The 23,623-nt window shown below is 41.3% G+C and overlaps 3 protein-coding genes across 7 annotated transcripts in view; 2 read left to right on the top strand and 1 right to left on the bottom strand.

Moving 5' to 3' along the window:
* Positions 1-116: 116 nt before the first annotated feature.
* On the top strand, positions 117-8,542 carry ubtd1a (ubiquitin domain containing 1a). 4 transcript variants are annotated; one of them, XM_044213138.1, is made up of 5 exons: positions 117-1,877; positions 2,616-2,702; positions 6,455-6,682; positions 7,218-7,403; positions 7,614-8,542. In XM_044213138.1, exons 2-5 carry the CDS (start codon positions 2,624-2,626, stop codon positions 7,826-7,828), a joined length of 708 nt encoding a protein of 235 aa, XP_044069073.1. In that variant the 5' UTR covers positions 117-1,877; positions 2,616-2,623; the 3' UTR covers positions 7,829-8,542. The 4 variants fall into 4 exon arrangements, with proteins under 4 accessions (XP_044069073.1, XP_044069072.1, XP_044069074.1 ...); XM_044213137.1 differs by having other exon boundaries at positions 117-2,169; XM_044213139.1 differs by lacking the exon at positions 117-1,877 and adding an exon at positions 2,199-2,508.
* A 424-nt stretch (positions 8,543-8,966) lies between these two features.
* On the top strand, positions 8,967-20,002 carry rrp12 (ribosomal RNA processing 12 homolog). Its single transcript, XM_044213127.1, has 34 exons — positions 8,967-9,212; positions 10,487-10,716; positions 10,989-11,072; positions 11,198-11,274; positions 11,385-11,490; positions 11,576-11,692; positions 11,817-11,955; positions 12,108-12,235; positions 12,338-12,436; positions 12,522-12,613; positions 12,721-12,832; positions 13,090-13,190; positions 13,287-13,401; positions 13,486-13,628; positions 13,725-13,846; positions 13,935-13,999; positions 14,088-14,250; positions 14,362-14,516; positions 14,745-14,812; positions 14,948-15,041; positions 15,146-15,304; positions 15,417-15,497; positions 15,590-15,695; positions 15,805-15,912; positions 15,999-16,156; positions 16,249-16,340; positions 17,987-18,142; positions 18,231-18,403; positions 18,490-18,600; positions 18,692-18,738; positions 18,842-18,920; positions 19,130-19,197; positions 19,294-19,376; positions 19,488-20,002. The coding sequence occupies exons 1-34, from the start codon at positions 9,074-9,076 to the stop codon at positions 19,588-19,590; spliced, it is 3,873 nt and encodes a 1,290-aa protein (XP_044069062.1). The 5' UTR covers positions 8,967-9,073; the 3' UTR covers positions 19,591-20,002.
* Positions 20,003-21,119: 1,117 nt separating this feature from the next.
* The window catches only part of antxr1d (ANTXR cell adhesion molecule 1d), a 27,216-nt gene continuing 24,712 nt past the window's right edge, over positions 21,120-23,623 (bottom strand). For both annotated transcript variants that reach the window (XM_044213129.1, XM_044213128.1), the window contains exon 18: positions 21,120-22,359. In XM_044213129.1, the coding sequence (XP_044069064.1) occupies positions 22,069-22,359 (291 nt within the window). In that variant the 3' untranslated portion in view covers positions 21,120-22,068. The remainder of the gene's footprint in view (positions 22,360-23,623) is intronic.

Here is a 23,623-nt window from a genome sequence, read left to right as displayed (position 1 = left end):
TTAACTGTTATAGCTCCAGTGTTATGTCACAGTGTTGCTTACGCAGACAGACCCAGAGACATGCTGATAGTATGGGAGGATTAATTTAAATGCACACCAGATTTGATCAGCAGATTCATATGAATATATTACATCAGAAACGAGCAGCTACAGTAGTGGAGATGCACAGTGTGAAGATGAAAGCAAATGAACAAGAGGAGATATGAAAGTTGAGCAAAATCTTGCTGGCATGAAACTATTACAAAGACATATATTATATATTGCACTCACCCGTTAACGGGTGAATGCAAGAGGAAGAGATTGTCAGATAAAGACAGAAGAGGTTAAGAGATGATAATAGATTTCAGCCTGTTTCCAACCATCTTTCACCAGGCCACTGCTCATCACCCTCCCACTCCTCTGAAACAGACACACACACACACACACACACACACAGGCCTGTCAATATTCAATCTTCCAGCAGATGTCAGTGTTCTACATGTCATGTTTGGTCAGAAGCTGTACAGTATGTTGGGAGGATAAGAATAATTAATAATAATAATGGAGGAAAAAAAAGAATCCTGCAGTTTTGAAAGGATTTTATATCATCGGTTTATATTAGAGGTCATCATCAATTCTGATAATTAGGAAACAACATAATTTATTTTGACTATTTCCTCTCCTGTTACTGTACTTGGGTATGTTGGTGTGTTACATTCCACTGTTTTGATTTTCACGATTTCTGTTGTGCTTGCATGGGCAGCCATTAGCTGACATGTTGTGGTGGATGCTTGGCATAGATTTATGATGGCCGAAGGTTAGGCTATATTGTGCAAATATGTCCATACCATATCCATTATGTGCTCTTATTCCAAGATGACAACAACCTTATACAAACACACACCGTCATGAAGGCAGGATCAAGTTGGCTACAGAGTGACTTCTCCTCATTTTTATTGAAAGTACATTTTACATCAACCCTCAAAGATTTGGATGCTTGGCTTCATGAGGAATAATCAAGTACTCCACCACACACACTTCTGTAACAACTCTCTGTGGGAAGACTGAAGTTGTTTGCAATGCAAAGGGTAACCTTCCTCATTATCAAGCACCTGAAGCTATTTATATTGTGAGGTGTTTTTGTTTCACCCTCAGCTGCATATACTATAAATGTACAGACCTATCAATAGAAAGGCTATATAGAGTTAACTGAATTTTTGCGCCAAGATTAAATTGGACGGGATTAACTTGTTCCCAGACTGAGATACAACATAATCCAATATAGAATTAAACTTGATAGTTCATTTTATTTCGGCTATATCTAAACATAAATAGTAAATAGCTAAGTAATAAACGTATAGGTAATAAGTGAGACTTTTGGGGAAAATTGGAATTTTGTAAGAGGAAACACCAGCAGTTGGTTTCTTAATTCGTAAATTATATAAATAAAACTCCAGGTGTGTGTTTTATTGCAAATACCAGATTTTATATAAAAAAATTAAGATGCACTTTGGCTGTGGAGAAACGCCAATTAAAACTTAGAACAGCCATTGTAATAAAAAAAACAACTTCCTTGCATGCATGCCTTGCATTTCAGACTAAAACTTCAGTCATGGAATACAAACGTGTATTGCACAATAATCCCTAACATTTATTTTACAATTCTATTTTTTCACCAAGTTTATCGTAATGACTGTTTTATCATTTTAAAATTCTGCTTGTTTGCAAACTGAATGGTTAATTATTTCCAATCGGCACTATTGCACTGGAGGGGTGACTTCTCAGTTTCCGCTCTTATTCTGATGAGTTTGACGCAGGATAGAAGAATTGATCTAAACTGCGCATGCGTGCAGACTGATGAGGCTTTAATTCTACATGAGCGCAAACGGATTGTGCAGGTGAGTCCCATGCGTTATGATTCGGGGGACATACCTATATTGATTGCAGTTTGTTTGTTTTTTTTTTTGGAGAAGCTGTTGAGATTTCCCGGAGGCTCTGCAGGGCCAGACTGGTGACCAGCCCGCCAGCCCTGCACGGACACACGGCTCCCAGTTTGTGTCTGTCAACCTGCTGACTCGCATCTTCTGCTGATCGTCGCGTCAGGATCCAGTGATAACTTTACTTGGAAGCGAGTTCGGATGTGGCAAGCAAACTGCAGACGAATGCATAATTTAGCAAACTGGATATCCGGTAGGCAAAATGAGTCACAGCTGGGGGGTTTAAAAAAAACAAAAACTGATATAGCAAAAGGCCTGCGACTAATACGACTGCAAATAAATCAAGTGCATATTTTAAATTACAGACAGATAACTTACATTGTAATATTGCATAAACACATATTGTTAAAAAAAAATATGTGAATGGAAATTCAGAGCAACGGTGGCATGAGGTTCAGGCGCGTGTCCCCGTCAGCTGGCAGTAGTCTACACGTGACGTAAACATCGCAGCTCGTCTGACCTCGCTGGAACAAGGAGTGCTGAGCTGTCATTACTCCCTGATGATGCACTTCATTTTACATCATCATTAACTGTTTGTTTATCCGACATGATCACACATGCATTTTCAAGCATTTATACATGAATATGTGGCAAATATGTAGGTAGACTGATGATTTTTCTCCTTGATGTGGAATCTAGGGACAGTGATGGGAGGCTGTGTGGGGAGGAGTCGGATGGATGGACAAGGGAGTGCCCGAAGCTCGACAAGGAGCAAAAAACGTGGAGGTAAGAAGCTGGAACACATAATGGACTGCAGACTCTCAGGTGCTGAAATAAGCACATATTTTTTTGTGAATGCTTAGAAACACTGCTGCACAAAGGGTAGTGCTTTAAGTATGATGATGATGTCCTTAAACCAGAAACTGGGACAGTTTTGTACATTTATTTTTGAAGAGAGTGCTGTTAGAAGTGAGACGAAAGGTAGTGACAATATGGGGCTTGAGCTGGAGTGAGCCTACAAATACTCTTAAAGACCTAGCACTGTTACATTCAATCAAATTATTATTTTATCATCGCTAAGGGAAATTGCTTCTGTGGTGATGCATTAAAATGCAAGTGTTACACAGCACACATCCTCTGACACATCAGACATAATTATATCAGGACACACTGTCAGAACCAGTACAACACAGCAATTTCACTATATTAACCCTTGCACAGGAAAGTGCAAAGGGATATACATACATATATAGCACCAGCCAGATGGGCTATAAGATGGAGCCTTAACAATTCATGCGTTAATGATTAACTGCAGGTTGGGGTCAGGATTCCTAGCTGTTGCATGGACATCTTTCTCAGTCTGACAGCTTACTGTCATGTGTCTAATCTGTGATGAGGACAGTGTGTTTTATATAAACGCTGGTCAATCCATTTCTTGCGGAAGAAGCGCCTGTGCACTGGGCTGGATTGTCATGCATTATGTATTGAGCAGCAGCCGGGGGGCCTGCACAGAGACTTTTCATATCCAAGTTTGACCTACTTGGTGCGTGATTTGCCTTATGTCAGCCTGCTGCAAAATATATTTACATGCAGAGAAAGATAATTTACCTGCAAGACAGATATGACCTCTCACACAGAACCCCTCTGTAATGAACTGCCTGACTATTAGTTGTGGAAATGCAGCATCTCAGAGAGATATTTGCGTTTATTCGTGTAAATAGCATAGCCTTCTTGGAGAAAAAACAATCACCTGTTGGGGGCAGTTCACAGAAGTACAGTAGTTTCTCCTTCAAACAGACTGTAATAGTCTGACAGGGGTTTATTGTCTGTTAATAGGTTTAGCGTGTTGCCTTTGGGTACTTCTGTCCTGTCCCTAAATAGAGCTGATAGGATTAGGCCTCCTCTGTAAAGAAGCTACCTTCTGGCTAGGACACTCAACTTACTCTCCCCATGTATTGAACTCTTTCCATGAACTGATCCTGTGATGTTTTGGGGTTGTGTGGTTATAAGTGCAGAGACTGTGGTCACTTTTAAGCAACTGGGGAAGTGTCACAACGGTTAACTGAGCTCTGAATCTGAGTCTGCACATCGTGGTAAAACTAGATCAGGTGGTTGTCTCGTCAACTGCAGCAAGCTGGTTGGACACAGCAGTCTGTGTGTCTGAAGCTCATTAATGCGGACTTGAAACTGACTCACATCAAACCCCAGAGAAAGAACAGCTATGGGAGTACCGAACTCCAGGGAATACAACTACTATCACGCTCCAAACACACCCTTCAGGATTTTGCTGAAAAGTAAGTATAGATTTTTGTGTAGGGTGAAAGAAATGCTTTCATGTTTTCACATCACACGCGGCTCACAGTGTTTTGTCTCAGAGGGTTTTGTGTATGTTGAGTTCAAGATTGTCTTTGCTGTTGATGCTGTTATTGTATTAATGTTTTTAGATTTTTCTTGTGCATTTGTGTAACAAACAATGAAATAGAACAAATGAAAAGCAATTAAAAGGATACAAAATAATGGCTAAAAATACACGAAAAACAAACAGAAAGAGGTCATAACAATATAATTCACATCCACATTGCTGCCTCTTACTGAGATCCACACAAATAGGTACACTGACGTCACTTTGATGGCGACAGATGTCCCATGAACCCCCGAAATAAAACCTAAGAATGGATTTTGGCCTTATATTGTCTCTGAATGTGTTTCAGGATACTCAGGCTTGATAATTGTTTTTCTCTCAAGCTGCTATGTGCATACTTCTTGAATTTATTTGGCATCACAACAGATCAATGCAACTTGCACTTATCTCAGTGTACCTTTCTGCCTCTGTCAGTTGGGGTGCTTGTTAGGATTCCAGACGACCATAATATTTGCATTTGTTTGCCTGGCATGTTAATGCACTCCTTTGCAACTTTGCAGCTGCCTGTCCACAATAACAAAAGTAGACATGAAGACTAAAAACCCATGTTTGTGCAGTAAAACAAATAGAATATTAATTAACATAATATTGTCACAGACACTGGATAAGAGGAATATAAGGAGGAGTATAATTTTTTATAGCAGTTACTTTCTCCACACTTCTGCTATATTGTAATTATATTTTTTTATATTAAAACATAACCTTTCATTATTAATGCATAAAATGTAAATTATAAAATGTGTACATTGTGTACTTCTGAATGAATACATATACAGGCACACAAGGGAAAAATACACCTTAGATAAATCCAAACTGGCCTCATCTCTAAAGGTCATGGTGTCACATTTATTAATATATGGTGACCTGTGTTGTTATTGGCATAGAAAATCATTTAAATCTGTGAATATTATGTAATAAGAATGACACCTCAGGCCCAACTTTGTAAACAGATGTAGACATTTATTCTTGTTATGAAACATTTTGCACCAGATATGAGTTTACATATTTGACAGTAAGTGACAGTGAGGCCTAGTTTGTAGAAGTGATGATGTGATAATTGATTTGTAGCAGCTTTGTGTTTTTATTTCCATGTGACTTGTATTAGTCCCTGCTTGTTTTTGCTGGCTTTCATTGGCCAAAGAGTGCTCATCTCTCCAACCAATGCCATATGGGATAGGAGCAGATAAATCCTGTTATGTGGAACCTGATTACTGCCTATAATCCACTGGTGTGTGCTTGTTTGTGTGATTGCATGTCATTGCACATGTATGTGTCACTAGCCACTGCAGTAATCCATGACACTATAAATAATCACTTTGATTTTCCACGCTCTGTGAATCAAAAGGACTTTCTTGGTATGCTGGTGCAGTGGATATACCGTATGTGCCAGCGTGGAAACACCTGCAGTGTAAAATTACTCGGTTTATGTGCTGTTGGAGTTCTGACATAGAGCAGTTGCGTGCAGTTTTTGTCCTTGTCTGACCTCACTGGTGTTTACATGACCAGTGTACATAAAACAGTAAAGTTATAGTACATTTGACACATTTAGCTTCTCTAATATCTTCCATAAGTTCTGTCCTATATTGGGAAATGTTTCTTCTGCTCAGAATAGTAGAATATCAGTGATGATGCTCTTATGTGAGTTCAAAGAGGCAGATCATTTAAAACTTTGACACAAATTGATTTTTGTGCTTTATTTTGAAGCTATAGTTCTGGTTATGACAATATATTGGTAATACATTTGAATTACACAATAGTATTTCTTGACACTCACTTGTGTCCGAGGTAATGGTAAAGAGCTCAGCCATTTTTACAGCAGTTGTGACCTGAGCCAACCTGGCAAGCATCTACATAGTAAGCAGGTTTCTCAGAGCTTCACTACTTGATACTTGGTTTTACTGCCCTATAATCCCTTTTACCTTAGCTGTTTTAGCTGCGGCCATTATGTCATTCGGATAAATTAACTGCAAATGTAGTTCCTGGCACCCTTAAAAAAAAGTTGTTTGCATGACTGTCGAGCAGAGCATAGCCCTAATTATATTGGGTTACAGTCTTTGGATCACTTCTTAGATCAGTCTTTAGATCAGATTGAGCACTGCCTTCTTTTTTCTTTCAGGACGCAATGAGCCCCTCAAGAAGGAGCGTCCAAAGTGGAAGAGTGAGTACCCGATGACGGAGGGCCAGCTGAGGAGTAAGAGGGATGAGTTCTGGGATACGGCTCCGGCCTTTGATGGACGGAAAGAGATCTGGGATGCACTCAGAGCAGCAGCCCTGGCTGCAGAGTGCAATGACCTGGAGCTAGCACAGGCTATAGTGGACGGAGCCTGCATTACTCTGCCACACGGTATGAAACCACCCACAGGCACATGAACACACGCACACACATGCCCTCTCAGATATGGAAATGTGCTTCATCCATCTATCAATTGTAAGCTGTAAATGTCCTGGAACTTCCAGCACAAATGCATAACTCATTGTAATAATTCTCAAAATGTCCAAGGACAGTTTGCAGAATCCCATACATCAGTTGTCCAGAGATTACTGCTGTAATAGTTACATAACAGTCGCAGTGCTGCGTGACCGCTGTGAATAGATTGGTTCACAGAAAGCCATGACATAGTTAGGTGGAAAAAACACTCAGTCACACGCGGGAGTGTTTTTGCTTTTAACGGTTTTACTAGTTCAAGGACACTGGTGTTGTTGATGTAAATGTGATGTAAGAAATTATAATGTAAATGTGGCCTCATACTTCCCCTGGTGTACTGACAGTGGTTGGGAGTAGAGAAGGGGTTTATGTATCAGGGTTAAAGTTAGTTGCTGTTACTGATAGAAAGGTTTCTGGAAACTGTTGTTTATGTAGGTCATTTCTCCCTTTGCAGGCTCTCTCACAGAGAGTTATGATGAACTGGGCAACCGCTACCAGCTCCCAGCCTACACTTTAGCCCCGCCTGTCAACCTCATCAGCGAAACGTCCAGTGAGAGCAAAGTTTCTGAATCCACACAAAAACAAGCTCAACCCCCTCCGTGCAGACAAGAGTTCCAGCTGCGGGTGCGATTGTCATCAGGTAAGAAACACCCAGCATGACCTATAATATATATAATCTGACATTTAAATCTAAAGAACTTCATGTTATGCAGCTTTCCCCAGGCATATGACATTCCATTGCATCTTCTCTCATCTAGGCTGGGAACTGATTTATAATTCATAGATTTTTAGTGTCTCACAGCTTGTTCCGAAGTCTGTCAATTCTGTTTATGCCTTGTGGTTTTCTTAGGAAAGGATGTGCGTCTGTCAGCCAGCATGGCGGACTCCATCGCTGAGCTAAAGAAACAATTGGAAGAACAGGAAGAAATTGACGTGACTCGCCAGAGGTGGTTCTTTTCCGGGAAGCTCTTGACTGACAGGACTCGTCTGCAAGACGCCAAGATCCAGAAGGACTTTGTCGTCCAAGTGATTGTCAATGTGAACCCTTCAGTCATAGCTAACTGAGGAGTGAGACAGAGAGCTATGGAGTGAAGAAAATATAAAGGACGTGCCAGAGAGGGGTGCAGGAATAGGAGTAGAGCTTGAAATAATTTTCCAGCTGGTATTGCAGTGGAATTTTGTGTAAATTTTTATATAAGAAATTATTGCTTTTATATTGCTCCTTTTTGTATGTTTTCCTTTTTCCAAATGAAGTATTGAAAAGCACTGAAACACTTTAGATTAAAAGATAAAGATAAGATGCACATCCCACTGTCAGTCTGTCTGTCTGTCTGTCTGTCTGTCTATCTGACATCAACTCACAGCTCTATTGTTTACACGGGTCCCCCCTTCTTGTCATGCGTGTTTGTACTTGTGCTTATTGAAAAACTGAATATGGTTCACCTGGGGATCCGAATAAGGAAAATCCATTTCTCTCTTTTTTCTTTTTTCATGTGATTTGAGAAGTAGGGTAAGAGTGTTGAGAAAAAGGAAAATGTAAATAACAGTTTCAATATGTGTTGTTTGGTCATGTAACTATGTGCATACTATATTTTCAGTTCACAACTGTGTGTTCATAATAAAGACACAGAATGTAATGGAAGCACCTTTCTGAAAGGTAATAAGAGATGATTAGATCGTTTTTTTATTTCATCACTCCAAACAAGATACTGTAGACTTCTGTACAATATGATGCTCACTGTACTTGAATAACTTAAAAATAAATAGTGTAAATTTAAAGTCATTCTATGCTTTCCTGATTCTGAGGCACCACAAGTCTCTATAGAAATGTTTAAAGTTAGAACTTATCCTAAAGCAATGGCTCTCAACCAGGGGGTCGGGGCCCCGCAGGGATCCCAAGGTAAGTCTGGGGGATCACAAAATGGTTTTACGGGATTTTGCAATTCATTAGCGTCCATTACTGGAGCTTTCAACTATATCACACAGTCTTCATCAACAATGCAATTCATTAGCGTCCATTAGCTTTTTCCGGTGCTTTTAACCGCATCAAACAGTCTACATGAGCGGATAATGGTTGCTCAGTTGAGATGGACTTGTTGTCAAGTTAGCTCAGTACTTTATAAATGCTGTCTGTGGCTCAGTAGCTGTTGTGATGTTTTTTTATGTTGTGTGTTGTTTAGTGGTGAACAGCGTCATCTACTGACAAACTAACACCGAGACACGTGAGCACACCCGTGACGTCATGTGGTAAGCGACAGAGTCATCTGGCGCTGCACAGTTGGGGTAACGTGATTATTTTCAACCCCGAAAATGGTCAAATCGGGGAAACTTCGGTCTGGGACAGGGTCGAAACTCAAACGGTGGAAGAAAGGACACAGTAGCGACTCAAACCCGCAGACGAGTCGTTTTCGGCAGGCTGCTAAAAGCCGCTTCTTCAGCCGACCCACCGGTAAGCTTCCTATTACACGTGGGTCTCTGGCTAGTGCTAACCTTAGCAAGCGTCAGCCATTTAACTTGTAACAGTCCAAGCTAACTCTGTGTTGCGCTATTAAATGTTTATCAGCAATACCAATAAAGTTGTCAGCGGAAAATCAGACTTCCTATGTTTCTATATTTTCCCTTTGGTCAGCTGGAATAAGTCGTCAGTCAGTTTGGTCTTCGATTTAAAATGATAACAGCTAGTGTGTTTGTGGCTGTGTAAGCCAAAGAAACACATTGCTCAACTGAGTCGTTAAATTAAGATAACTGTTCATTATTGCTGCTGTCCTATAGGTAACACCCTGAAATAGACAGCATTGACAATAATAGTACAAACAGTTTGTAAGTATTTGGCCAGAGACACACACATTTAGTTATGTTGGCGCTGCATTTCAGCACATTAGATTTTAAATGTATTTATGATTACTCTAAAGTTAAAGTTTGGACTTTCAGCTGTAATTTGAGGGTATTTACATCCACACATTGGGCGAACAGTGTAGGATTTCAGGGTACCAAAAGTAATTATTGAAACAATTATGTCATCATATTTAATATTTGGTTGCAATCCATTGCAGGTAATGACTGCTGGACTGATGTCTATAACCTATAGACATCATCAGATACTTGGTACCCTTCATGGTGTTGCTCTGCTAGGCCTGTGCTGCATCATCATCCTTGTTTCAGGGGCTTATTGCCTTCAGTCTGATCCTCAGCAAATTAAACATGGGCATAGTTGGATCAAGGTTATGTGTAGACCTAAAATGCCCTGCTTACTTTGGCTGTATATTTACAATCATTGTTCATCTCCATTGTCTCAGAATGTTGGGGGGGGGGGGTAAATATAAAAAAGTTGTTTGATTCCTCCATTGTTCACCCAGCATGGATGTGGACATCTTCAAACACCCTTAAAGCTGCAAGTCAGCACCCAGCCTTACTGTTATTTCATGTTAAATTCAGTGTGCTGGAGAATAGAGCCAAAACAACAAAGAATGGCTCTCTCTAGATATTTAATGGCAGCACTGTAGTTGCCTTGTCCCATGCCAGTATTTTATGTATCCTTGTTTATGCCAGTGTTCCCAAAATGTAAATTTGACCGTAGTCAAAATGTGCCAATGTAAAATGTTTGGGTCCTTGACTCTGATGGCTGAATGTGGAAACCCCATCGTGCACTAGGATGGCTTCCATTTGTCTTATGGGAAGGTCAGCAAAACGTAATAGTGTGCCTCTCGTCTTTTTATCCCACAGGAAAGAGTGATCTAACAGTTGATGCTCTTAAGCTACACAATGAGCTGCAGGCAGGTCCACTAGAGCTAAGTGCAGGCGGCCGTAAGGATGCCTGTATGGAAGAGGAGCCAGATGAGGCGTTGTCAGAAAGGACCTCAGGTACCTTTCTCAGCGGCCTGTCGGACTGCTCCAACCTGACCTTCAGAAAGGTGCAGCGCTACTGGGAGTCCAACTCAGCTGCTCACAAAGAGGTAGGCATCACACTGAGGGTGATCGTTTATTCACAGCACCCCATGAATAAATAGCTTTATATGTCTGATTTGTAATGTTTGCAAACCTATTGTTTTGATGTAGTCAGATCGCCCTTTTGCATTAGGAGCAAAAGCTAAAAAAATCAGGGTAGGGCTGAAAAGTTGTTGCTGACATTTCTAGGAGTTGATGCAATAATACCAACACTACTAACAAAGATGATAATATATAATTTTCCTGTAGCTGTAACATTATTACTTGATGTGCATTACAGATCTGTGCAGTGTTGGCAGCTGTTACTGAGGTGATTCGTAGTCAAGGAGGGAAGGAGACTGAAACAGAGTACTTTGCTGCTTTGGTGAGTGCTGCATTTTGTTTTAATATGTTCACTAAGACATTAACAAATAACTTGTGGTGTGTTGAAAAGTGATGGTGAACTTAGGTGTTTTGTCTGAAAATGAGGCATGTCTGTGCTTTCTGTAGATGACCACCCTGGAGGTTGTGGATTCAGCAGAGTCACAGGCTGCTGTGGCGTACCTCCTCAACCTCGTCATGAAGCGGTTGGACTTTAACAACATTTTTTTCTCCAAAACAAAACCCTCATCATGTCAAGGCTAATTAGATATGACTGGAAATGTTTCTCATCTGATTGGTGGGTTGTGTTCCTTAGGGTTCCTGCTCCAGTGCTCATGTCTAAGTTCTCGGACACCACCAAGGCTCTGATGGACGTCATGTCTAAACAGGCCACGTCTGAGACCGCCTCAGCTCTTAGATGGGTGAGTAGATTTGTCTCTGAGTCTTTTTATTGTTCATTGTTGAAAATTGCAGCAAAGATTGATTTAGTAATTTTTGCATCTTTAGATCCTGTCATGCCTGGCCACTTTGTTAAGGAAGCAGGATGCATCTGTCTGGACATACCCAACTACTCTTCAGGCTTACCACGGCCTTCTGAGCTTCACAGTGCACAGCAAGCCTAAGGTCTGTCTCACCAGCCTACTAGTAACTGCCTCAGAAGTATTACATGTTTAATTCAACATTAAATGAGATGCTAAAATCGTACAATTTTGTCCCGTTTAACTTTATGTCCACTTTTTCCTCTCAGATCCGTAAAGCAGCACAGCAAGGTGTTTGCTCCATTCTCAGAGGTAGTGACTTCCTGTTTACAGATAATGCCCCAACCCATCACCCTGCTGCAGCGACCACAGCCAAGTTCTGCATCAAAGAAATGGAGCAGGCAGGAGGTAAGACAACATGGTCATTGACTTTAATGATGCATACAGCTGTATAGCACCGGTATGTACCTGTTTGTTGTTTTTACTGTGATGAAGATAATAGTTTATGTGAGTCTGTGGTTGTCCAGCAAGTTGTAGTTTGTCTATTTTTTCCCCCTCAGGCAGCAAAGAGGACACCACCACACTTCATGTGCTGGGTCTCCTAAAGGAGTTGATTGGGACATTTCCTCTGGGAGCTGTCAAGTCCTGTTGTGAGACTCTGCTGCGAGTGATGACACTCAGCCATGTGGTGAGAACACAAAAACATTCATAGCTGCAGCCAGATACCCTTTGTTCATCTTCATGGATACTCAGATTTAGTTTTTAATGACTGCTGTGTTTCTGGTTCCAGCTGGTGACGGCAAGTGCCATGCAGGCCTTTCATATGCTATTCAGCGGGAAGCCAAATGCTTCATCCCTCTCTCCCGAACTCAATGCACAGATCATCACGGTGAGAAAATACAAATAAAACAAATATGCCAAAGTCATAATGCAAAATGCAGTATGAAAGCTAATAGGCCATTTCTCATCCTCAGGCTCTGTATGACTACCTGCCCAGTGAGAACGATCTGCAGCCTCTGCTGGCCTGGCTCGCTGTCATGGAGAAAGCGCATGTTCACTTAGCAAAGTAATAAACTGTGTTTTCTCTGAACTGCAAAACAAATCCTTTCTTGTAATCATGTATTTGTGTGTTTTCTATTCAGATTGGTCAACAGTCTGTGTGTCTATGTCTAGTTTGCAGAGTTCTCTGAGTTTGGGTCACCTCCCTCGCCTCTTCTCTGCTGCTACCTCCTGCCTGTTGTCGCCTCACAAACAGGTGGTCTCTGCAGCCACCAATACACTAAAGGTAAATAAATTATCTTCAGGACATCCACATAGAGTAACTCAAGTTGATGGAGATGTTTTTGTTTGTCAATGCTTGCCAGGCTCATGGTATTTCTGGATTTTAATTGAATCTTTAAAGATGCATACCAGACTGGAAAGTCTGCAAAATCAGTAAATCCTCCTAACTGGCTAAAGACGTGTTACAATAGAGTCAGTTGGTGGTTTTCATTTTTTACAGTGTATGCAGGATCCTAATTGATTTATGTTTATCTGTTTCAGACTTTGTTGACTGAATGTGTTGCCCCTCGCATGGAGGAAATGGGCATAATCACTGCCACAGCCTCTGCGGGGAACCCCTCCTATGTCTGCAAAATGTTTCGGTATGTTCCCTAACTGTTTGCCAAGCTAGTCTCAGTCTTTTCTCCTTTTCTTTGTAGAGATTCATCATAATTATTGTCTGTGTGTGTGTGTTTCAGTATCATAGAAGAAGGATTGTCCTATCGCTTCCATGCCTCCTGGCCATTTGTGCTGCAGATCCTGGGTTGCTTCTATCGAGTTGCAGGGAAACAAGCTCACCCCATAATGACAAAGGTATAGTCACACAACTTTGTCGATCACTCTGTGAGTACAGAAAGAGAGAAGTTTGCCTGAGTCTTAGTGTTGTGTCCTGGACAGTCCCTGCAGTCTCTGGCAGACCTGCGCTCCACTCCTCAATTCCCCTTCAGCGGTGAGTTGGACCTGGCTGTAGGAGGAGCTGTAGAGAGCATGGGGCCTGAAGTTGTGCTGGGTGCTGTGCCTCTCAGCATCACCGGCTATGAGTAAGTGTGAATACCATGGACACACAAACACTCATCTTATCATTCTAGTGGTTTAACTGACTGCGTATTGTTGTTTGTTTTTTTTTTTTTCACCAGGGATGACCTGGAGTTCCCACGCAGCTGGCTGGTCCCAGTCATACGGGATCATGTGAAGAACACTCACCTCGGTTTCTTTGCTTCTTATTTCCTCCCTCTGGCATCTACTCTCAAGCACAGAGGTAAACCACGTGTGATGCTCCACTTGAGGGTTGGGTGACCCTATTTTATTTATGTGTATTAACTGATGACTGTGTTCTTGTATTATAGCTGAAGAGTTGGAGCAAGCAGGACAGAAACTTGAGGCCAAAGTCTACCAGACATTACAGCTACAGGTAGCTCTACATTGACTTAACTTTGATGTATTCAGAGTAAAGAGTTGCAGTGAATGAGTTGTTAAGAAGTGCATGTGTGTTCTTTAAGATTTGGACTATGCTCCCTGGCTTCTGTACACGTCCTGTGGACCTGCTGGCATCCTTCAAAGGCATTGCCCGCGTACTCGGTATGGCTATTAATGAACGGCCAGAACTGAGACTCATAGTGTGCCAGGCTCTACGCACTCTCATCACCAAGAGCTGCTCCACTGGTAGGAAGACACGCATGTTCACAGAGAGAGACGATACATAAGAACTACTGCAACTTCTTACTCTTGAATCAAGTAATTCAAAAACCTGTCGTGTCTGCTTTATGTCTGTAGAGGAAGAAAAGGCTGAAGTGGGCCGATTCTCTAAGAACTTCCTGCCCATCTTTTTCAACGTGTACAGCCAGCAGCCTGCAGCTGGAGAGTCCGGCACCTACAGGATGGCTGTACTAGACACTATCAAGGTCTACTTAACCGTCACTGAAACACAGGTCAGTTAAGTTTCTGCTGCACAATGTTCTCCTTTGGTGCAGTGATGAAGCAGTTCATGTTTGTTTACATAACTTAGTGTGCCAGGGGTGGAGGGTTGGACTTGCATCAGAAAAACCACATCTAGTCTTCTTTCATACAGAACTCATCACTTTTTGATAGCCTGTCTGTCCTGTTATAAGCCATATTTCTTGTGCTGGTACGTCACTAATGAAAATGATTATCCTCAGATGGTCTGCTCGTTCCTGCAAAAAGCCACAGACAGATTGAGCAGCACAGACACCACTGAGTTCACACGGTAGGACATGAACATGGATATATTGCTATAGAATTATGTCTGCCTTAATCATTACTTATATATTTTAGAATAGATATCCGTATACCTACTCTTCCATCTGTTTTCTTCTTTTGTCTGACTTTCTCTACTTCTCAGGCTGTCAATGATGGACCTTGTGGTTGCCATGGCTCCTTCTGTAGATGAGGTCACCATGACTAAAACCTTTGAGCTGATTAGGCCATATTTGGAGGTAAGGAGGGTATACACAGTGTGCTATCCAGTTTTTAATTTGAAGCTATTGAACCTAAGTATATGTTTTGTTAACTGTGTGTCTATTGGTGCATTTGTTTTCAGACCAAAGAGCCAGGCATGCAGAAGAAGGCGTATCGTGTGCTGGAGGAGATGTGCGGCGGAGAGAGAGATGAGTGTAGGTCGTTTGTCGTGGCTAATCTGGAAACACTCAAAGTCGTCCTGCTCGAGACTCTGAAAAACGCCTCTTCACCAGCAAAGAGGGTGAGACCGCTGTGCAGAGAGATGAAAAATAAACCAGGCATTAGATGGGATTGTGTACCTTGATTTACAGTGCTGACTGATGTTATCTTTCTATTTGTATTGCTTTTCTCAGCCAAGACTGAAGTGTCTGATCCACATCGTAAAAAGGCTCAGCGAAGAACACAAAGACTTTATCACCGCACTGCTGCCAGAGGTACAAACACAAATAAATGCTGACACACACACACACACACACACACAAAGTACTGATATTTATCATCTTCATGCGGTTGTTTTCTCTTTAAGGTGATTATCTGCACCAAGGAGGTGTCTGTTGGAGCTCGTAAGAATGCCTACAATCTGCTGGTGGAAATAGGAAATGCATTTGTCCGTTTCTGTGGGAACACAAAAGGTAACACACACACTTCTGTTGTGTATGTTTGTACACAAGTTTCTCATTTTGAAGATTTGACAAGTGGACTGTGAAGGTTTAAAATAGTAATTGAGTATTTTTGATCCAGATGCCATGGAGCAGTATTTGGTGTTGGTGTACGCAGGACTCACAGGCTCCGTCACCATGATTACCTGTACGGTGTTGGCGCTAACTCGATTAGTGTTTGAGTATAAAGGTACGCCAGCTGACTTTCAGCAATTTCCCGTTGGTGTTTGGAATGCTTACATTTGTGGACTCAATGTGGTGCCCTTTCTTTCCCAGATGCTATAGAGGTGGCCACCAGGGAGCAGCTGCTGCACAATGTTTGTCTGCTGCTGTCGTCTCGTACCAGAGAGATAGTCAAAGCCTCCTTAGGCTTCATCAAGGTCATCCTCTTCATCATGGATCCCAAGACGCTGGCATCGCATGCCACTGTCATGGTAGGCATTGACATCATAGATGCTTGAGTCCACTATAAGAGTGGATAGTTGTGCCCTCATTTAAGACAGATTTCACTCTGTGTTGTGTTCAGATGGAGGGCGTTGGGAACATCAAAGATGACGTGAGGAGGCACTTCAGAACCAAGCTGAAGAACATCTTCACTAAGTTCATCAGAAAGTTTGGGTAAGTGCTGGTTTTCTGTTTTTTTTTTTTTTTTTTTAATAAGATAAGCATCAACTGGGCACCATTCAGCTAACTCGTGGCTCTGAAGGAGACATGGTCGTGTGTAATAATGCACATCAGAAAATGTCCAATTTAACAGATTGTTTTACTCTGGTGTAAAATCTTGTTTTTCTTGTTTGCTTTGTTTTTTTTGTTTTTGTTTTTTTTTTTAAACAAATGTGGAATTTGGTTTGATAATTCCTCTTGGTTGTTTTGGCACTTGAGCAGCTGTGTGTGTACACTGGAACTTGTACGTAATCATGTTTTGTAAGTGTTTGTGTCTTGGGATGTGGACATGATCTGGAGCCTGGATAACAAATGTCTTTCACTGTATTCCCAAAATAAGTGAACAGAGTTGATTGATTTATGTGCTGTTTTTGATTGAGATCTGATATTTGAGCATCAGGGATGCATCAGATTGATTTTTGTTTAGTTTAAATAATGTCAGTTTGTCTGCTACCAGTTAACCAAAACAGCCTTGTTATAAACACAACTGATTAAAGCACTGTCCAGGGAAATTATTAGAAGATGTTAGTAATAATACTGATCATATGCTAACATTTACAAAAGGGTGCTTTGTTTAATAATGACACCAGCTGTTTGTTGAGATGAACACAGCTGACTCCTCTTAAACTCTGATTGTTTTGGAATAGAGGTTAGGGCTAAAGATGCTTCCACATGTCGACATTATTGTGCCATTCTTTTGTATCTATACCATTTGTGGTTTGACCTGCATTCACCTTACTTCATGTGTTTGGTGAGGTCTTTTTTTATGCCTCAGCACCGGCGATAGCTGTGGCCCATGTTTTCAGGTTGTCTGTCCATCCGTCCCATTCTCGTGAATGCGATATCTCAGGAACACCTTGAGGGAATTTCTTCAAATTTGGCACAAATGTCCACTGATTAGAATTTGGTGGTCAAAGGTCAAGGTCACTGTGACCTCAAAAAACACGTTTTGGCCATAACTCAAGAACTGAGTGGACAATGACTTAGTGACACTTTTGACTCAAAGGTCAAAGGTCATTGTTACCTCAAAACAGGTTTTTAGCCATGATTTTAAGAATGAATTGGGCGATTCCAGATTTCACACACATGTTGACTGAGACGACACAATGAGTAAATAATAACTAGCACAGTACGGGATTTCCTCCCGTAGCTGTTTCACTTACAGCTCATAGAGAGGCTTCACATCTAAAAACCACAGGGGAAAACAAAAGCACCACGTTTTGTGTAGCTGTACTCTATAAGAATCCATCTTTACCATCTTTACATAGTAATCAAGTACATGTGTACCTGTTTAGCCAATACATCTATGATAATCCTTCATTAATCAGTTCAACAATGTATATTAACTGGAATCATACATATGTATTATCAATATAGTGATAACTTCCATTTAGCCAAAAAATACACTTTATACCTTTTTTTTTATTCATATTCAAGTATTTACTACATAAATTATGAGTCTGGACAGACACGGATGTAAACTGCAACTTGACTGATTGCATGTAGTTGTTAAATATAACAACTACATTGCTTCTATATGTTACATTGTCATGTACTGTGTTTTTTTTGTGTATGTGTCTGATTATCTGCTGTATTTCCAGTTTTGAGCTGGTGAAGAGCATACTGCCTGCAGAACACCACAAGGTGCTTGCAAACATCCGCAAGGCTGAGGCTCGCACCAAGAGACGGAAACAGGCCGCAGAGCAGCAGGACGACTCGGAGAGCGAAGAGGAGGCACCTAAAATGAAGAGCAAAAGGTAGACCACTGTTCCCAAACACAAAGCACTGCCTTTCCTCATACATTTACCCATTTCCTCCTTAAAAACCTTTTGCCCTCTCCTCTAGTATTGAGGACATCCTTGCAGAGTCAGACAGTGATTTATCAGAGGATGAAGGAAAGGCTGGAAATTCTAAGAAGAAAGCAGGCAAACAGCAGAAAGGACGGGCCTGGCTCAAAGAAGGGGAGGAAGATGACCCACTCAACTTCCTGGATTCCAAAGTTTCCCAGAGAGTACTAGGTAACAGATAGTTACTGTGAGCCTGTATTAAAAGCATACTCTATTCTGTGGAGGTATTTGCTCACATGGTTTTTGTTGTTTCTCAGCGACCAACCCAGCGCTAAAAAAGAGTGCCAAGGTTGAACATGGCTTCAAGGTGACGTCAGACGGGCGGCTAATCATCAGAGAGGATGATGAGGAGGATGTGAAAGACAAAGGTAAGGGGAAATCCTGCAGTTAGTCCAAATGTCTCGTACATTTCTTTATGTGTGAACAGGCTGTGACAATATCTCATTACGTTTCCCACAGATGAGGGAGAGATGAAAGATATCCTAGAAGAGGCTGGAGTCAAGAGTGTGAGTACTTCGATATGTGACACAGTAATTATGTAGCTTTCTTGTTGTTATAGAGACATTTTTATTGCTGTTTCATTTGTCATCTACGTTTTTTCACCTTCAGAAAAAGTCACAGAAAAGGAAGTTCCAAGATGACAACTTTGATGAGGACATGGACATTGAACCCCAGCAAAAATATAAAGGTAGGATTGGAACAAACATCTTCAGTGAATTGTTAGTAAATCAGCCTGTGCATAAAGCTTGGGTTGTAGGCAAGAGTTTGGGATTACATTAAGTCTTTTTAGGTTAATTTGGGAAGGCTCTGGAGGTCCAACATGACCAGAAAGCAACGTGTCATGTCCATGACGAATTGCAATTTAGACTAAGCAGCACATTTTTTTTTTCTTCTCAGCTGGGGGCTCGGGTATCCACAGACCCCTGGGAGGAAGGGAAGATATCGGGGGAGACTACAAGTCAAAGGTGAGTCCAACAGCATGCAGAAACACACAGTACAGGAGTTGTTGGTTAGAAACTATAATTCTGAGTGTCTTATTCTTTCATCCTAACATCTCTCAGAAAGGAAAAGGAGATGTTAAGAAAAAAGGAAAGCTTGATCCTTACGCTTACATCCCTCTGAAGAAGGCCCAGCTCAATCGCAGGTACTGGCAACATTTTTGCCATTGTAGAATTCCATAAGCTTATCAGACAACGAATCAATTTCTATAAGACTGTCAGACGCTAACATATTTGATTTCTTTGTGTGGCCACAGGAAGCGTGCCAAACTGCAGGGCCAGTTCAAGGGCATGGTGAGAGGAGCCCAGAAGGGGGCGATGTCTGGAAGGAAAATGCAGAGGAAAAAGGGGAAAGCCTGAAGAACATACTTATTACACAGTGGACTTTAAATGTGTGTGTGTGCGTGTGTGTGTGTGTGTGGTGGTGGTGTGTTCATAAACATACTAAAATGTAGACATACACATTGGATGTGTGTGTATGTCTGGATGTGTGTTTTTGACAGACTGTCGTTGAAGGTGAAAACTCTAGAAATGCTTTGATGCAATGCTTTCGCAACAGTCAATAATAACAATGTGTTGGATGTGCTGTCCCTGCTTTGATGGATATTGACAGACCAAATGGAAAATCCTTTGGCTGTCAAAAAATCACTTAACTGTAATCTGTTGTGTATGCATCAGATAAAACTCTCCCTTTTGATAAACATAAATGTATTTATGTATGGACATTGTCTAGATATGTGGACAGACAATAAGACTGGTTTGGGAAGAGTAATGTCTGCCTTTGTTTTTGTGCTATTTGGTCACTTGAGGGCGCTGTAGACTTCTGGCTTTTTAACAGTAAATAAGCAAGTTCATAAATGCATTTAACATGATTTAAATACAAATTTAAAGCTGTTTTTGTACTGAAAAGTATAAAACAATACTTTCCTCTTTAACTCTTTCTTTCTGATAAGGACAATTGTTAATCTTTTAAGAGAAATCAGAGTTATCTGCAGCCTGTGGTTCGTTTTTCATGTGGCAGTGTGCCTTTAATGCAGCTCCTTTAAAGACATCGAGAAAGAAGCTGTAGCTTGTCGTTGTGCGGGGTGAGTTAACATACCATTAGCCTGGTGTGATTCATTTCCCTACATGGATTGCAGCAAAATGAGTCATGTAGTGACAGACTGACCTCCTAATCGCACTCTTGTGTGTCTGAGCTGAGTGTGTGTTTCTGTTTCTGAGGGGTGCAGATATCCTGATTCAGGACATTCTCAGAACAGCACTGAGGTTAAATGTATATAAAGTGGCTTCAGAAAGTATTCAGACCACTTAACTTTTTTACACACCTTATTGTGTTACAGATTTTATTTAAAATGGATTAAATGTACTTTTTTACTGCACATAATAACCCTTAATAACAAAGTGAAAACACGTTTTTAATGATTTGGTTTGAATACTTTTCAAAGCCACTGTAAGTACACTGCAGGACTTCTGCATCGGTTGTTTAAATGGGAAATAAGTGACAAAACGATTTATATCAGAGCAGTGACGTGTTGTAGAAATATAACTTTGAAAAAACCCAAAAGCATCTAAAAAAATCTTTAGTAGAAAGAATTTAGTATTAATTTTGCAGGCTACCTATATAAATGTCATGGATAGATTATTAGTGTCCTGACAGCAGCGGAAGTGTAATTAGTTTAATTAAAGAGGTACATATAACATCACCAAATGTTGCATCCTGCAATATCCAATTAACTTAATAAATATGCCATTAGGTCACTGTTGTACTGGCCCCAATGAGTTTGTAAGCTGATTCACAATATGACTGCAAAAAAAGTCCTATTGAAATATAATACCATATTTTTCAACACTTTTAATAACTATGCAAGAAATCACTGCCAGGCAGCACATTAAAAAAACCATTTTGTTTATTAAAGATGGACACAAAAGGTTGTTAATAAAGAAATAATGCAAATGATCATTTCAGTCAGTAAATGCTGTATACAGGAGGAACCCTGAAGATACTCATATTCAATGCAATCTTTCATTTGAAGGTGCTAATAAGACCACAAATACATCGGATGCCATGCCACAATGCTTCCATCCACCTCCATATCCTCCTCCCTCAAAGATTTGGAAACCCAGAAACCCACCTGATACTAAATAGAAAACAGATGCAGACAGGGCTTGTATTACAAATAAATAAAATATGTAGAAACTGCCCTGCAGTTGTAATAACTGAACCACTGAACTTTTACACAAAATTTTAACTAGGATGTAGAAAAAGTTTCTTTGATGAATGAGTGATTTTTAGTAACCTCAGATAGTGTACATTTAAAAACCATAGCTGATATTGCTGTCATCTTTCACTACATGCTGTATTTTTCACCGCATCCTCGCTCAACATTATTATTCTCTACCAACCTACCAACAAAGTAAACAGGTCTATTTACCATCATCATTCATACACAAACTGTCACAATCTAACTTTCAACAACACACTTTTTGTTAAATTCCCAGAAAGGATTGCACTTACTCTTACCACTTAAGTCAACATGACATCTTAATACTGTACATACAAGCTTAATCAAGTAACTACATGCTTGTTTTTTTCTATAATGTTTATGTGTGTTTTTATAAAAATGTTATCTTAGATGAAACTCAGTAGCTGATTTTGATCAGATAAATATTTTTTTTTGCTGTCCAGCAACAAAGCACAGAGCTTCAAGTCAGCGCTCCTGCCTTTTAAGATTTTACGCCTCTCTGCTGTCTGAGTCTTTGGGGTGAAAGGAGGACATTTTTTTTTTTTATGGATTGAGCTGATGTATCAGTTGTTTATTGGAGGCCCTCTCTTCATCATCAGAGCCTGGGTGGGGGTCGAGATGGCGGGGGTCCTGGGGGCCCCGGTGGTGCACGAGTTGGGGGTGGACCTGGAGGGGGTTGGACCACGGAAGGGGGTACGCGGGAGGGTGGCGTGGTGCGGGGCCCTTTTGATGGAGGCTTTGTACGGGTGACAGAAGTGGAGACCAGAGGTCGCTGTTCAGGAGGCGGAGGAGGAGGAGGCGATGGAGAGTGATGTGTGCGAGGAGGAGCCTGGTTGGTTGGGGTGGACTCCCCATCTTTGACCCGTTGGAAACTAATACAGCGACCCTGCAAGACACACAGGCAGGCAGATGAAGGTTAAACCACAACGACACATCATCATTTCAATGTGGAATACAGATTAAAATGCAGTGCGTCTTTGTGCAAAATCAATGAGCTTCTAAGATCCAGCAGCCAAAGTGGTTTGTGTGAGTTTTTGCCCAGCTCTGCTGACAGAGGCATGTGTGTTTGAGGCCCCGGAGGGCACAGAGCTGCTTCTGTCTTCTGTCCACACCTGCACTACAATAGCTGTGATGCTAGCAAAGACAGGCACTGACAACACAGGCATGCACACACACACACACACTTTTGCAGTCTGCAGCTTTCCCCATTTCCCCTCCTCTTCTCTCTGAGCCTCTGCTGTGACTGGGCCTCTCGATGTAGAACAGAAAGTGGTTTATGTCTCTTACGTGCTTGTTGGAATGTAAAGGGGGGATTTCAATATCCCCACAATAGTTAACAGAGGCCCCTTAGCGTTTAGCATAATTTACAAGTCGCGGAGAATGGAACGCTTCTCTTATTGTTCTCATTGATGGTTTTCCTCCCTGTTCCTTGCATAGCATCATTCTGCAGACACACACACACACACACGCGCACATACACACCCTTGTACTTCTATCTTTGTGAGGACTGTCATTGACATAATGCATTCCCTAGCCCCATACCCTAACCTTAACCATCACAACTAAATGCCTAACCCTCACCCTCACCATAACCTAATTCTAACATAACCCTTAAAACCAAGTCTTTAACCTTCAAACAGCCCTTTGATGTTGTGAGGACCAGCCAAAATGTCCTCACTTTACAAAAATGTCCTCACTTTTAGTAAGTTCAAGTATTCACACACACACACACACACACACACAAAAAACATCTGTCTCGCTCAGCCAGTGTGTTGAAGGATGGAGAGTAGGTCTCTGTGTCACAGACTCACTTGGTGGTCTGATTATAACACCTTATTAAGCAGAGAGGCCCTAAAGTCACACAGGGGCCAATAAGAGGACCCCAACAGCAGCTTTGTGACTGAAGGGGCTATTGTGTGTTTGTGTGTGTGTGTGTATATATGAGGGGTGTGTAATTGATTGGGGGAAGCCCAGTTGAGGGGGTGACTACTTGGGTCTTGTCGCCAGGCCGCGGTGAAAAGGCCAGTTTGTGAGCAGCAGAGCAGCAGCACAACACCAGAGACAGCATATGGACACAATGAGAACACAAGCTCATGAATATGAGTGTGTTTGTGTGTGTGTGTGTGTGTGAGACTGTAAGCATGCCTCCA

The sequence above is a fragment of the Siniperca chuatsi genome, linkage group LG11 (genome assembly GCF_020085105.1).
Source record: "Siniperca chuatsi isolate FFG_IHB_CAS linkage group LG11, ASM2008510v1, whole genome shotgun sequence".
In the NCBI taxonomy this organism is placed as follows: domain Eukaryota; kingdom Metazoa; phylum Chordata; class Actinopteri; order Centrarchiformes; family Sinipercidae; genus Siniperca; species Siniperca chuatsi.
This window is presented reverse-complemented; position numbering and strand designations above follow the sequence as displayed.